At 44.2% G+C, this 16711-nt stretch overlaps 1 protein-coding gene across 1 annotated transcript in view; it reads right to left on the bottom strand.

Moving 5' to 3' along the window:
* The window catches only part of GAS7 (growth arrest specific 7), a 106246-nt gene that overhangs the window by 23227 nt on the left and 66308 nt on the right, over nt 1–16711 (bottom strand). Inside the window, exons 6-9 of the mRNA XM_027706477.1 lie at nt 12332–12421; nt 9571–9686; nt 4343–4417; nt 1084–1162 (exon numbers count right to left, since the gene is read on the bottom strand). Coding sequence (XP_027562278.1) covers nt 1084–1162; nt 4343–4417; nt 9571–9686; nt 12332–12421 — 360 coding nt within the window. The remainder of the gene's footprint in view (nt 1–1083; nt 1163–4342; nt 4418–9570; nt 9687–12331; nt 12422–16711) is intronic.

Below are 16711 nucleotides of genomic sequence, written 5' to 3'. Positions count from 1 at the left end.
ACTATCAATGAGAAACAGAATTACTGCTTCTAAGAATAGCTTCTCTGAAAGTAATACCAAAAATCAATATGTTTAAAAACATATCATGTTACTAAAAGGAAGCCAAAGCTAGGAACTCCCAAACAGGTATGGGAATATAGAATCGTAGGATTGCTAAGGTTGGACAAAGCCTCCAAGATCATCAAGACCAACCATTAACCCAGCACTGCCAGGTCCAACACTAAACCACGTGCCACATCCACATGTTTTTTGCACACAAACAGTGGGGAGGGTTTAGAGGATGCTATTGGAGTTTCTGTGCAGGGCTTAAACAAAAGTAAAATAATGAAAGAGCTCCTCTACGTGGCCTGCCCACATGTAAACACCACACCAGGGTGCATTTCTTCCTCTTGGAAAACAATACAGGAGGACAATGGGGAGCAAAAAGTATTTCACTAATTACAGCCCTGATGTCGAAGTTTGAGGCACAGCAGCAGGTTACCAAGGCAGCAGCTAGTTGCCTGAGTAACCTCTGCAGAATCACTTATAAACAGTGCAGAGCTATAATTTTCCTCCAGAACATGGCTGTTGTGCTGAGATATCTGCCACTGTATTGAACTTGACCACCCACAGAGGTTAACATAATGTAACAGGATTCAAGAGAGTGTCACATGTGATGGAAAAAACCCAGATAAATACCATAATTTGTAAAAGAAATCTCCTTGGGCATCACTTGAGAGAAAACCCAAAAATAACATGACATTCCCAGCATGCTTTTCAGAAAGCACTTTTTTTCATAAAGTTCTCTTAGAGAACTTAGAGCTCCAGTGAACAACCTTTAGAATCAGTTTTCCTCCTTTTTTTATGAAAAATTAAGGTTAGACGTGTTTTAATTTTCTCATCAGATAGATTAAATACACTGATTTGGGGAGCAATAATAGACAGACTTTCAGTAAGATTGTTCACCAACTTATTAATTCTTCTGAATTTGTACCACATGCATGGTGTATGCATATGCAAGTGTATTTCCCCCACTAACATATACTGAAGGGAGACCCATACCAATTCAGGGCAAAAATCTTTGGAAAAGAAAGAACTACTTACCTTAGAAGAAAATTTGAGATGGACTTCTGCTTCATCAGCTAGACTCTTCTTGAGCTGAGCCCAAGCCTCTCCCAGCGTGCTGGAAGATCAGAGGGACAGCAATCAATGCCCTGTCTCTTACCCATCCTTCCCATGAGATCTGTCGGACAGATCTGGCACAACACTTCGTACTATGTCTTGCTGAGCAAAATCATGGAAAAGGGATAACAGAAACCTGAGAAGACAACCAACCCTTGTGACCAAGGCAGAACTGTATTGGCATTGTATGTAGCAGATTTTTGAAAACACTGTTAATAACATCTCCAGTTGCAGAGATGCCACAGCCTCCACAAGCAAGATCCTTCAGTATCTTATCCTTACCATGACAAAGTTTGTCCATTGCCTCTTCCATTACCAACGCCGTTTGTCCATTGCCTCTTCTACTTTACACCCTACTTTTGATGAACAGATTATTCAGATTATTCTACTCCTCCTCAGAGAAGCTTTTCAGTATTTGAAAATTTCTGAATTGCCTTTTTCTTTTGGACAGATTATTTCCGAGATGATGGCAGCTGAAGTACTCCTCCAAACCCTCTACAACAGCCTAGACTCCTCTTAAAGTATCATTACCAAAACTACACTGTCTTCCAGTATAGGTCTTCCGGTTGCTAAACTGGTAACAGATTATTTTGTATCAGACACTCTTTCTTCTACATGTCTCAATATGATTGCTTTTTTTAGACAACAGCATGAAGTTGTTGATGAATAAGCTTGTGATTCACTATAGCCAGACCCTTCTCCCACAAACTGTTATGTAACTGTATCTTTCACATCCTGTGAAAGTATAAAACCTGGTGCTTTATCCTCATCAAAATGCATTATTTTTTTTTCCAGTTATTTACTCCAGTTTAACAAAATAATTCTGAGTTGCAATCTTTTCTTTGAACTGTACATACTAACCCTCCTAGCTTTGCCTCATCTCTGATTACAGTCAAGCCATTATTTATTCCACCATAGGCCATTCATTAACAAAAACACTGAAAAAAACCCCTGGACTTGGGACAAACCTTATTTGATCTCAGCCCATAGCTACTTTCTCTACTTTACTTTTTGTAAATAGTGGGTATTTCTTACCTAGTTTTTTATACTAGGCTTTATTTAGGCCACCATTTCTCGTCTGCCTACAAGAATCTCCCACTGCAAAAATTTACACTAAATTAAGAGCTGTGATGCATAAGTTACTCTTAATTCCATCACTGAAGGAATTTAGGTTGGTTTAGCATTGTTCTGTATGCATCTACAACAACTGTTCATCACCTTAGTTTTCCAATAAGTGCTTCTAGGAAGTTTGACAGTTTATTCTACCACTTTGCAAAGGTTAAATAAAGCAGAGTGATCTACAATTCCTGGCTCCTTCTATCTCCTCCCCACACCCCTTTCAACAACAATGATATCTGACCCTTCCTGACAGCCTGAAAAATTGCCTGTCGTGCAATTTCAAAATAATGATCTGTCATCTCTGAAATTGCTCCAGGGAGTTGAGTTCTCAAGTATGGTGTTCATCAGCTAAACAACTTAGATTCACCTACAGAAGTGCTCCCCACATTTCCCCTAGACCCACCCTGAGGTCCCCTCCCACTGCCCAGTTATCACTGACAATAACCATTTTATCTGATCTATTTAAGAAAAGGTGGCATTTCAGCCTGATGAGCAGCTTCTACATCTCCTATCCAGCTCCAGGGACTTCAATGACCACGGATTGTATCACCTCCTGTGGACTGTGCTCACAGCAACTCAGACAGAACCATCCCAGTACCACCAATGGGTCCCATCTCGTCACCCGCACGTCCCACTCAAAAACGTGACGGAGAGTCTGCTTATCATCAGAGGAGGGCAGAGGACCTTGACTTTGTGTCAATTCCACAGACTGCTGCACAGAAAAGCTGGAAAATGCTCAGTGGAGTGTGAAACCAGCAGGCACAGAGCAGCGCATGGGATCCACCGACTCATACCTTCTTGTGAATGAGAAGACCTTGGTGAATGTTTACTGAGTATACAAGGCTGCAGTCTCACTTTTGGCTCCTTCAAATACCTCCCTCCCTCAATTTTTTAAGTGGCCTCATCAAGTCCCACGATCTTCTCACTAGCCTCTTCCTGGCCCTAGCCAGTTTGGCCAGGAGGAGAAATTTCAGCACAACTTCCTTCCATTCTATCACCTTACCACCCCTCCAGGCAGAGCACCACTGGACAGTGCTCTCAGCACCCTGCACCGTGTCCTCTCCAATTCCCTACTTCAACATTTCTTATGATTTGGTCCTCATTTGCTCTCTTGTCATCTATTCTTGCCTAGTTTCCTTCCCCTCAATTTTTTCAGGCATTCCCTTCTTCTCCTATTAGTGGTAGGAGAAAGTGAGAGGAAGATGTTGAAGAAAGTGGTTTTAGCTTTGCTCGGATCAAGTGAGCATCCACCCCTAAGGGGAAAGGAAGACAGAAACCATTGTCACTGTAGGTGCTTAGAGCAGTAGTTAGCCTCTAGACTAGTTAGCCTCTAGCAATTTCTGTCCTTGTATCCTGGAAGCTGAGCAAATACCTCGTGGAGCTTCAGTGCCAGCAGAAACACACTGTGTCAAAGCTATGGTGAGGACAGTAATTTCCAGCCTTGGCTTTGAGTGCTTAGAGGGTTTGTGTTGGAACAGATAGAGCTAACAGTCTCTGATCCTTCAGAAGTGCCTTTTCACTATTACTGAGAACTGCAATCTAGGCTGAATTGCATTGTCTAATACCTTCTTAAGAACTTCCAAAGTGTGAAAATGTTGTAAATAAGGGACAATCTGCTGCTTTTCTTGAAGGGTCAGACCTCCAATGAGAAGATACTTTCTGTCCTTCCTCTGTCTGTGCTGCTTGATTGTACTGGCATTGACCTTACAGATCTACTCTCAGCAGTATATATATTCTACATATTCTTCCATTTTCTAAGAAATTTAGCATGTATATATGCCAATCCTGAAAGGACCTAGTCCTGGCTACAACAAGGACAGCATAAATACATGATTGGAAATGCAACGTTTCATACACATACTCCTAAAAAATTTATCATTAACAACTTGAAATAATAAAACAAATTCTGAAGCAATTCCATCTTCCCCAACACATCCGGGGTGCTAATCTAAATAAACCTCTACTCAGCGAGAGAGCTGGGGGAAATTATATGTACCTGCGTGGGAGAAATGCCTTTTATGTTAAAATTCATCTTCTGTGAAAGTCACAGAGACACACTTACCCTTCTTCCTGAGCAGCCAAGGAATTCTGAGACAGTTTGGACAGGTTCTTAGCATATTCCTCCTCAATCTTTATCCTACACTCACATACACACAGAGAGAAAATAAAAAGACAGAAGTAAGTAAGCTTTAAGGCAGAAACCCACACACATAATTTGAAGAAATTCTCTGCATTTTAACAGATTTTGCCATAGGAATTTTTCTTTCAGTCTCCAGGGCTTGGCAGCTGTCTTCTCTCCTCCATATGCTAAAATGCAGTGGCAAGAGCAGGGCTATATGCAGGACAGCATGTGCGATAAAATTAGAATAAGCAGCTACAGTTCTGGAGAGCAAATAACAAGGACAGAGTGTTTCTGCTGTGCAACATGGACTGTCTGCAGAACCAGAAGCATGTGGTTCAGTCTGCTGTGAAACGTGAGGCTGCACATCCTTGAAGAAAAGATGAAGGAATGCAGTGATCCAGGAAAAATCCAAATGAGGTTTGGGGTGCTGGATTGCACCTTTCTTAGGGACACAAAATGCTTCCTGCTCTGTTACAGGTGACAAAGCAGGAGAAGATGTGGCAGGGTCTTCTGTCATCAGCACGTGGTGGTACAGCCCCTTCCCCTCATTCATTCCACCCACGGCCTGAGCTCGCCAGTGGCAAGGGTGCAGAAGAGGTAAGGTGTTGACACACAACCACTGTGGGAGTGGCTGCAGGGAGAATGAGTGCAGCTGTGGAGTGTGGGGACAAGGGTATATGCTGATGGCCCAGCAGGGTGAAGAGAGCAGCTGCTGGTCCAGAGATGATGTGCATCATGTCTGAAACCATGTTCATCTCCTCTGAGTTCTTCTTACAGTGAAACAGTTGCAAGGCACACATGCTCCCAAGAAAAGCAAACCTTTGTCTGTTCACTGGTTTTCAACCCAGCTTGCTCAATATAGCATTTTGAAAGAGCTGCGTGGCCCCTAGGTGGAACAACTCCTGATTATACACCAACTATGTACAAACAGGGGCAAAACCTGGTTTGAAATCCATTTCTGTCCAGTGAGAAGTCAGGAGGTGAGATATTTTTAGCATGCCTGTTTGCAGTAACTAGTTGAGCAAGTGCTCTTTTGCGGAGCACATTTGAGATAAAAGGAGTCCCCTGAGATACCTAAGAGAGATCTGATATTGTGGGCTGCTGAAATATTCTGGTGGATGGTGTGGGAGTGAAAGTGCCACTCTGTTGTTATGCTCATAGATGTTGAGGAGAGGGAGCAGGTCTGTGTCCTGCAGCTGCCAGCTCCACAGCAAAGCAGCTGACTGGGCAGGCACTCTGGGGGACGCAGCTGGCTGAGGCCCAAGATGATACCGAGCTTGGTATGGTACAGTACAACTACAGACCTTACTCAGGAGCTGGGGGTCCTCTTCTTCCCCCTCCCATGAGGACAAAACCAACCAGTTCCCCATGCCTGCTCTAACAAGACCAACAAACTGTCTAGCACCCAAGGCTACACTGGGTTAGGACCTATGGAAAGAGCTTTATCCAGACACATTTCACCTGACGTACTCTAAATACGCTCCTCACTGGTCCCGGCCTTGGCCTAGGCTTCAAGTTTTTCTAGGGATTTCAAGTGTTACTTGTACTGCAAGTGGATGACACTACGAAAAGGGCAGACTGCCTGGCAAGGAGAAATAACAATAAAAAATAACAATAAAAAGGTGAATTGTCTATTGCTTAAGAACCCCAATTATAAGACATAAATTATTCTACCCCAGCCTGGAGTCCTGTCACCATCTGTGGCCAGAAGAGGCTAAAAACCATGATAAACCTCAAAGAGGGGAAAAAAAATCTGCCTCTTGGCCCTGCCCAATATAAATACTCTGCAAACTCTGGATTGTGGTGACTGTGAAACACCAACATGCTATGACTCCCGAGTCCTGTGAGTCCACCTCCAGAAACCCAGATGGCTGTTTGGCAGTTATCCCACCTACCTACCAAAAAAGCTCCAAGTTCTTGTTTCCACTAACTTGTTTGAAAACCCTCAGAATTGCACTTCCTGTATAGTCAGAATTGTTACAGGTTATAAATGCATTTTGACCCATACTGTTCTTACTTTATTAGTTCTAGTTGCTATTTGGATGTTTATTTCCTGTTCTCTTATGCTTTTTTTTTTAAATAAAGTGCTTTGTTTTCCCCCATTCAAACAATTTCAGTCATGCCATGTTATAATGGATAAAGAAAAATGAGAGAGCTACAAAGGGAGGTAAAGATGATCTGATGTGACTGCCATGCAAGAAGAAACTAAATAAATTAAGACAACAGGGGGAACAGGGAGAAAAGGTGGTAGAGGATATATGACAGACAGTTACACAACTGCCACTGTGGGAAGATCGTGATGATGAGTCTTTTTACACTATTTCTCCAGATTAGAAGGGAACAATGAAATTTTCAGACAACAGAAGCATAATTACTTTTCCTGTAGTGCATAGCCTGCAGAAGTATTCCACAAATTGTTGCAGACAAACAGTGAAAGATGTATACAAGTATCTGCTGAACATGGCAGAAGCTAAATAATCTGCTATTTATTTTGCATTTTCTAAACATAGCACAGCATAATTAAAAGTGAGTGGCCAAAAGCCTAAGACGGTGATTCTTTGCTAATAAAAACACTACTTCTTATACTTGGAGAGACTGGTGCTTCTCAGGGCAGTCTGCAGATTTTCTTGGCTGTTTTGGAGTGCTTCCTTGCATGCAAATATTGGACCTTATTTTCACTTTAGATTTAAGTAATTCTTTCCTTCTTTCATACCCACACTCTTGATCTTTTAGTTCAGTCAATTTATTAATTACTTTCCTCTCTTTCTTGAGGTCTGTAACTAAAATTCAAAGTCTGTATTATAACCCTTTGTCAACAAGAACTGAATGAACATATAATTGCTCAGTCTATGATTGCTATTTACGAGAAGCTCCTGTAAAGCATCTATTTGATAAACTAAATTTCAAATATACAGCTCTTGTTGTATATTTGATGAAGAAATCTGATTATCAAGTCGTATTCCAGCTTCCCATTGAAGGGCTGTTTTTATTAGCTGGCTGAATCTCACCTCCAGCAGGTTGATTGTACAGATGAAGAGAATTTTTCTGGACAGGAAAACCCCTAGTTTAAATGTGGGTCTTGTATTCCCCAAGGCACCTAGTGGTCATCATGAAAATCTCATCAATAGTTCTGCCCTCTTAGCTGGAGATACAGATGGCCTGAGCTCTATTTCCACGACTAACCTCTCCAGCTCAACAGCATCCTCCTCCTTTTCCACACAGAACAATCCTGATCCTTTGTTTCAAACACATGAAAAATATATTCATCCTTCTATAACTCCCATCTAGACCCTCTTCACACTCAATTCCAAACCTTCTTTGTTTCCAGCACATAGTGAATCTTTTCTGTCTCTCCTCTCTAACATGCCTGCCAAGGACACAGACATGCCCCTCCCCAGACTCAGAGCTGCTCTCCTTGCTCTCTCTAATTTTACACCAACTTTCCTTCCTCTTGAATGCGCTTTGCTTTTATTTCTGTCAAATTTCATTATATATTACTTTCTTTGGAGCAGCTTTCCCCCTATTTTCCCTGGCCGCAGCTATCATAATTCTGCTTGCCTTCTCATCTTCTCCCTTAGCAACCCTATTTCTCAATTGTATTTTTAATGTGCCAGGTAGTTCTTTCTTCTACCTCTGGTCACACTTTCTCATGGATTACAGAGGTAACTGTCTTTCGGACTGTCTTACGTCAAAGGCTGCAGAAACCACAAATGAATGCTCAGCCGTGTATGTGCCTGTGCTGCCTTTATTGCCTGTGCTACTTTCCATTTTCCCATTGCTGCCATATCCCTAGTATGAAAAAAAAGACATGAGGGAGAAAGAAAACAAACCACAAATGAAGCAACTATGTGCAAGTTCTTCCCAGTCGAACTGCACACCAAACTCCAACAGAGGGGCCTGTTTTGTGGCCCAGTTCTGTTCTTGCACCAGTGTTTATTCTCATCAGCACAGTCACACCGTCTGCAGCGGCAGAGTGGGAAGGCAACACCAACTCAGCACCAAGTGTCAACAGAGAGGACAAGAGGACATAAGAGAGGAGAGCAGCTCCTTCAACTGGTGCAACCACCTCCAGGAGCGAACATCCATCGGCGTCAATGCCTTCCTCCAGAGAGCAAACACTGTTTGTTTCCTATGGAGTGTTCTCAGGTTTTCAAAGTCATTCTCAGGATGACTTACACTGGCTTGAACAAATGACAAACCATTTCAATTAACAGTGACTATATTTATGAGTAATGATGTCACATCACCTGCTGTGCGTCTTTGAACTGAGCATCTATGCTTGTTCGGTGTTCAGTGCAATTCCCATGTCAGCAGAGCAACAGCCCATTAACAGCACTCCAGCATCTTCTGAAAGCAACATCTGTCTTTATGATTGTGGGTTCAATCTAAATATCTCTGTGTGTGGATCTGTTCTAGTGAGTCCAGAGGAGGCCACTAAGTTGATCACAGGGCTGGAGCACCTCTGCTCTGGAGACAGGCTGAGAGACAGACCGGAAAAGCGAAGGCTTCAGGAACACCTTAGAGGCCCTTCCAGTGCCTAAAGGGGCTCCAAGAGAGCTCGAGAGGGTCTTTGGACAAGAGTCTGGAGTGACAGGAGAAGGGCGGGCAGGATTAGATTAGATGTTAGAAAAAAATTAATGGCTGTGAGGGTGGTGAGGCTCTGACACAGGTTGCCCAGAGGGGCAGGGGGCCTGGAACAAGATGGTCTTGAAGGTCCCTTCCAACTCAAACCATTCTGTGATTCTGCAACTAGCTTAAGTCCCAGGTGATGTCTTTTTACATCTTCCTCTAGGAAACTGTGTCTATGCTCCATGTGAACAAATTGCTTCTCTATATTTTTCAGACAAAATACTTCCCTTCTAAATATCATGACCACTCTGGTTCTTCCATGTTCATGTTTTTTCCTTGAAGCTGCAGCTTAAAACCTTGGTTCCCTCTAAACAGACAGCCTGTGTGCAATACAACTGAGACAGACAGAGCAGGAGAGACAAGTGAGAGCTGGGGAAGGCTGGAGAGTGTGGATAGACATTAAAGAAGTATTAAATGTTCATTAAGAATTGGTAGCATACCTTTTATGCAGTTCAAGCGATATCATTAATGTACTGAAGGAATATCTAAATCAGGATAAAACAATTGCCATAAATATTTGGTAACAAAGTGCTAGTTACCTTTCTCGAACAAACTCTGCCATTTCTTTCTGCATTTGTTTCCCTTTAAGTTGCTTTTGAAGAAGAATTTCAAATCCCGACACTGTATTGTTCCCTTGTGAGTCCTTCTTATCTGCCTGAAAGAAATAAAAGGAGGTTCAACAAAAAGCTATGGGGACTAAACCCACAAAGATGTGGTTCCCAGCAGCAGCTGCCCAGCAGTGGGGCCTGAGGAACCCTCCTCTGAGACCAGCTGATGGCCACAGCACCTCAGAACCTCTGAAAGGAGTAGCCCAACACTTTCTCTTTCCCCCTCCTCCTATTAATTTTCTTTTTTTTTTTATTTAAAAAGGGAAGTTTACAGTTATTTTTAGCTAGCATAAAATGATGTGGGGGCCAAAGCAGCAGCACTGCTGTCCTTTCTGCCCATGACCCTTCATAGCTGGTAATGTCACTGGGCAAGTGTCAGCCTCGAGGGCTCAGCTTGCAAAAAGAAGGGATCTTGGAGCCAGCACAGGGGAACTGCTGGGGCAGAGGGGGGACACTGCTGCTCCTTCCAGGGGGAACGCAGCCCTAAATGACCTTTAACGACTGCCAAGTTCAACCCTGATTTGTACTCAGAAAAATACAGCCAGTCTGCATGGATCTGCTGTAAAACAGGGTAAACCAGCAACTTGTCCCATAGACTACCAACATACACCCCATCCTTCACTGTTTGTTTCCTACACAGCCCAGTAGACCCTTTGCTCCACTGACTTCAGTGTTGCTACAAGGACCAATAGAGTTTTCTCTCTGCTGCCTCTTTTCTCTCTCCTCTCTATGTACATATTTCAGTATTTCATTTCCTACCCCCTTCCCAACAAACAAATTATCAGAGAACATTTCCCTAAGTACTACAGTTTTGCTGCAATCCCTTAGGTGCTGCACAATTGCCTAGAGAAAAATGCCACACTAATCAAAGCATGAGACTGGTAGGATGCCCCACTGGGGACCAGCCAGCTGAGACAGCAGGAGGAGTGGAGCTGATGGAATAAGGAGGGCAAGCTGTGGGCATACCATGGATGACAAGGCCAAAGCAGAGGAAAGTCCTGGGAGTGGAGTTACGGAAGGATAAAAGTCTGCGGAAGAAAGGCAGCTTTAAGTAGAGTTTCACTGAGAGTGAGATTAACCAACCCAAAGAGCCAAGCAGTGGCTGAGCCCTAATAAAGGCAACCAAGCAAGACAGGGACTTCTGTAAGACACATGCATAAAAATCAGTCTGTATGCCATTAATGATTTAGGGTTCACTGGGATCAGAAGACTGGAAGGAATCGAGGAAGTTTTGTGATAATGTGACCATTTGCAAGTATGACAGTGTATTGTAGCAAGTCCCTGACATCAGCTGTCACACCAGCATTGAGGAAGCCCAACAGGACGTGCTGCTGGACATCCAACACTGACACTTCTTTTTTTAAGATGGAAACGCTTCAATAACTTATAACAGAAAACACACATGGAATTCCTAAAATCTTCATTGTTGACTTCTTTTGTAGTATTTGTTTATTTGTAGTATTCTTCCCACCCCAAAAAAATATTTTCCAGTAGAAGAAAAGTTTTCCAGCAGAAGACTTTTTCTATCAGCTCCACACTCCAAGGATTATTGCATCATTTTAATCTGATTTAGGAACCTGAAAGCAGAGTTGAGCATGAGAGGGCACACTCAGAACCACACACTGAAGACTTCTCATCCTGCAGGCTGTCTTAAAACTACTCAAGTTACAAATAGGCCTGTCCTTCACAAACCTCACCCTTTAAAAACCTCATTTCTTATCTGACCTCCAGAATATCCCATGGGAGGGAGTTTTAGAATTTAACATAAAGTTTGTAACTATCTCCTTGTTTTAGAAGGGACATCCCCTGCTTCCTTGTGTATCCCTAGCTCTCGTGCTCTGGGAAACACTGAAATAATATTCCCTGCCAGCCACCTTGCTATCCTATGGACCTATGGATCTGTGGGAGCGAGTCCAGAGCGGGCCACTAAGTTGGTCGCAGGGCTGAAGAACCTCTGCTATGGAGACAGGCTGGGAGAGTTGGGGGTGTTCAGCCTGGAGAACAGAAGGCTCCAGGGAGACATTACAGTTCCTTCCAGTGTCCAAAGGCATCCTAAGAGAGCTGGAGAGACTTTGGACAAGGGCCTGAAGTGACAGGACAAAGAAGAATGGTTTCAAACTGACAGAGGGCAGGGTTAGATCAGATATCGGAAAGAAATTCTTCCCTGTGAGGATGGGGAGGCCCTGGCACAGGTTGCCCAGAGAAGCTGTGGCTGCCCCATCCCTGGAAGTGTCCAATGCCAGGTTGGATGGGGCTTGGTGCAACCTGGGCCAGTGGAAGGTGTCCCTGGCCATGGCAGAGGTTTGGAACTAGACAAGCTTTACAGTCCCTACCAACCCAAACCATTCTGAGATTCTGTGATTCCATCCCCTTCCTGATGCACAACCCTTCTGGCTGAGGTATTTTGAGATGTGTGGCTTGTCCTACATCCTCCCCGTTTCCTGACCCAATCCATCTCCTGACAGATGTGCTTGCCTTTCTGAACACTTCTCTGATGATCACCCACATCTCAGACTGCTCAGATGGTTTCCACAAGATCTTCCCTGGCATCGCCAGTCTCTCTGGTACTGCCCTTACGCACCGTATCTCAGCCCAAATTCTCCTTTACCTTGTGCCACAAATCGAGCTGTTTGTTCCACTTTTTTGGAAGCTCTCGAGCTTCAATATGGCATGTGGATGGCTGCCTACTTACCCAGAAATAATCACAGTAGCTCCACTCTGAAGGTTTCAGCAACTGCTGCTCTGGCATTACATCAGGGTGGGGGAAAGTCACACAGTTGATCTGTTAAAAAAAAAAAAAAAAGGGAGTTAGACAGCAATGAAATTTAGCTGTTGATGAGAAATATGCAAATGAAAGTTTATATCCATGCACTTCCCACCAGAAAATCCGCAGTGAATGCATGCCAGTGAGGAAAAATTCCTTGTTGCATGGAAACAGCAGCTAAGAATTCCCAGAAAGCTCTTCTATGCAAGCAGGAGTGTCAGCTCAGAGGAAAATAAACTACCCATTTCACATGAGGGAAACCTACTGGATTTGGAAAGCACCATGTGGGGAGTTCTCCCAGATCCCTAAGAACTGAGGTAAAAAACTTGACGTGAAACACCCTGAGCACACCCTCAACACAGAAACACAGTGAGCATCAGAAAGCACTGCAGGCACGAACAGCGTATCTCAGCAAAAAACCTTGGCTATGCCAGTCTCCTATAGGATTACAAAAAACAGGTTATTTATTCAGTGCACAGCCCTTCCATCTATCTCTGAGATCTTTTCAGATGAAAGTGATGGTCCCTGCTACAAGGAACAGGAGTTCTCTGAGGTCAGCGAGTCTTCAGTGTGCAAAAACCACAGCAATCTGTGAGGCAGGACTCATCACATGGTCATTAAACAATGGCATAAAAAAGCCCAAGTGCTCATTAAGTTATCACAGTGGAACATGCAGCCTGATAAAAGCACAGTGAAGGCTAAGAGCATGACAGCTACTGCAGAACATGCTGCAGAACAACTCTGGACACAGCCAAGCCCTTCAGAGGATGTACCAGCAAGAGTCAGAGCTCACTGCCACTTTATAATGCTTGCCCCAATTCCCTGCTGAGCAGGTCCCTAAGATCAGTCCCTCTCAGTGCACCCACAGGGTCACGGGACACTAAGATTACTTGGGTATTAATCAAGGAACCAACAGATACTGGGGATGGGAGACTCACAGACATAATTACATGGGTGTGGGGTTTTGTTTTGGATCAGTTAATGCTCACAGGAAATCCATACACAAAGCTGTGGGCAGGGTTAGCACAGCTGCATGGGCAGACCCAAAGGCAGTGCTTACAGGCAGTGAGTCTGCCTTTGGGCTATTGAGAGAGGATCAGAAAGGATGCAGGTGCTGACACAGTGCAAACTCCCCACGCCAGAGCAAAGCAGACAAAGCCTTTAGCTGATACAAGGCTGCTCCTACAAACCCACACTGGCTCTGCTGCCATCTGCCCAGGCTGGAGGTTCAGCAGTTTTCCTGTAAGTGATGCAAGAGCTTGCTCTACATAAATCACTCTGCCCAGAGCATGCCAAGTCCACTTCAAAGCAGGTTGAGGACCCTGTACCTACACTGTCTTTGGTTGTCACCTCAGCTAGATCCTAAACTATGAGTCTTCCCTTCCAGCTTCCTTCCAGCTCCCATCAGGCTTCAAAACTGATCTGCAGGAGGTCAGAGATCAAGGCTTTGCAGGCAGCAGCCATGCACTAGTGACCCTGCACCTCCAACCAGAGCCAGCCTCTCCAGCCAGAGCCTGTATCATCTCCAGCCAGAGTCAGCCTCTCCAGACAGCACTGGCCTCCACTGGCCACAGGGTCTCAGCAACAGACAACACTGCAAATGCCCTTCCTGCTTCCACATGTTCCCTGTCAGAAGAGTTACATCAGGAGTTACAGAACATCAGCTCAGTTCAGAGCGGGATGGCCATGCAACAGCGGTGCCAGTGCTCCCCATCACCCAGACACCTCCCAGAGGACATGCCAGGGGACACACCACTGTAGTCACACTCAGCTGGGCTTGCCTGTGCTGCTGCAATGAGCTTCTCAGCCCCCATGCTGACTTCTGTCACCACTGCAGCCTCCATGAGAGATGTTTCACTGAGGACACCTTCTATCTCTGCTGAAGTTTTCCTCTTCTGTCCCTTCCCTGCCAGCAAAGTTATCTCAGGAAAACTGCAAGCCCATTTTTTTTTTAGATAGGTAGGGTTACCTTCCCTTCTCTATTCAGGGATAACCGAAAAACTAAAAGCCCATGAGCAGATCTCCCCCAGGAGAGGAGCTGGCATCTGTCCCCCAGGCACAGCTGGTGCAAGCAGGGGGGTGCAGAGATGCCCGCAGGCACTGCAAAGCTCTGGCATGAGCCAGCGCGCACTGGTTCAACACCCCATTAGGGGACTCCTTTCTCCCCTGCCAGGAAGCTTCAAACTGATCATCCCAAATGTCTTAAAAATACTGTCTGGAAACCTTCAGCAGAACTATTCCTTTCAGGCAGTGTCTGATAAACATTGGCCTGGACCACTCCTGGGCTGCTGAACAGGGCCTGACAGAACACAGGCTTCACCTCGCTTCAGAGATCATCAGATCCAGAGAAGCTGTGACTGCCCCATTGCTGGAATTGTTCAAGGCCAAGTCGGATGGGGCTTGGAGCAACCTGGTCTAGTGGAAGGTGTCCCTGCCAAGGGAGGACAGAGAAGTGGAACGAGATGAGCTTTAAGGTCCCTTCTAACCCAAGCCTTTCTATGACTCTTCTTACGATCCTATGAAATCCAGTGCCGCTGCTGAGCGTGATGAGATTAATTCATATGTTTCTCAAAGAGTGTCATCAGACTCAAAGATTTAGGAATAAATCAAACATTCTTCACTTCTCAGAAGACTATCTAGAAATGATGCTGAATTGTCTGGACAGAGTCATGAGGCCATTTGGGTCTAGTATCACTTTTAAAAGGGAACCGATGTCAGAATTAGAAAACTAAAATGCAGAAGCTTTTGCAGTCTTACAAAAAAAAAGAAAGAATTATTTGTGTGGTAAACAGAACTTAACCGAACTTATACCTTTCTACACTAAGTCCTAGCAGGGGCATAGAAAGTTTCAAAACTCTAGAAATATTACTAAAAAGTATATATGACTGCATAGGAAATCTTGTGATCCTTCTCTCCTTTCATCACCACAGATTTCTTATATTTAAACAAGAGTTCTTGGATTTGTATTTCCTAACATTTCTTAAACCTCTCAGGATTTCCCAGCAGGAGGGGAACACCAGGTTGGTAGTGAGCAAGACATGGTCACACACCAGTAGTGGCGTGAGGGCATGGCATTCCCCCTCTCCCTGTCCTCCCTCTGAAATGCTACTTTTCTTTTTTCTAAAAGCAAAGATAGCTGAAAAAAGCACTCTATTTCACCAGCTTAGTCCCACTGATGAGCTTTTTGACTGATGACAAACACAGTCAAAGCATCTCACGATGATGTCCCCATGTCTGACAGCATTAAACAGCTTGATCAGTCCCACGGACAGTGACGTTCCCTCCACATGAGGGACCACTGCCCTTACTGATTGTGAGGGACCACACTCTCACCAGTCACATCTCTGACAGCTGGGCAGGCACTGTGCAAGGTCCAAATTCAAACCCATGGCAGTGCTAATCTCTCAACAATGCTGACTTGCCAGCAAGGCCTAACAAAAGCTTGCAGAAGTTGACTATTGCAGGTGCAATTGCCAGTAAAAAACAAAACAAATTAAAACACATATCTCAGGTAACGATGGAGTCACAGAACATGAAGAGAAAACAAGGTGTGATGACCTGCATTACATTCTCATAGGCTCCACCGGGACAGCCAAGGTAATAATCAGCTTCACCATAATATTAAGTTCTCATCCAGCCTCTTCACTAATAAAAATAATGGCTGTTGTCAGCTTGCAGCAAAGGGAAATTAAGCAGGCCTAATTCCCAAATATGAGCTGAGCAAATCTTCCCAGCAGCTTGTCCTTCCAGCTGCCACTGGCCATGCTTGGCACCAGAAAATCTGTGAAAGAGCCACTGGATCATGAGGACAGAAAAAGGTACAGAGTTAGAGAAGACATCCTGGTAAAAACATGGTGACAACAAAGCTTGGTGGGACACACACACACACACATATACACACATACACACACAGAGGATCAGAGAAGCAGCACAAATTGATACATTTCTCTTGACAAGCTGTGTGCCAAACTCAATGGATTAAAATACTTTTGCCTGTGTACTGATCATAATCAAATGCAATTATACTCTTAATAGCTAAATATTCCAGCTCCTATTCCCATGAGCACGTTGGCAGTCATGGCAAAATGAGCTGTTTACATTGTAGGTGACTCTTCATTATGTCTGAGACATAAAAGGGTGACAGAAAAGACACAGGGAGCCAGGTGAATGCACAGGGTTTGCACAGAAGCAACAAACTTTTTTAGGTTGGACATGCACATTAATCTCCTGGATTTCAAAGTCTCTGGAGGTTTTGAAGTTGCTACCAGCACTCACCAGTAAATGATACATTGCCAAGCAACATGAATA

Source organism: Neopelma chrysocephalum, unplaced genomic scaffold (genome assembly GCF_003984885.1).
Source record: "Neopelma chrysocephalum unplaced genomic scaffold, ASM398488v2 Primary Assembly neopelma1_377, whole genome shotgun sequence".
NCBI lineage: Eukaryota > Metazoa > Chordata > Aves > Passeriformes > Pipridae > Neopelma > Neopelma chrysocephalum.
Note: the sequence above shows the minus strand (reverse complement) of the source record. Positions and strands in the feature narration are given on the sequence as shown.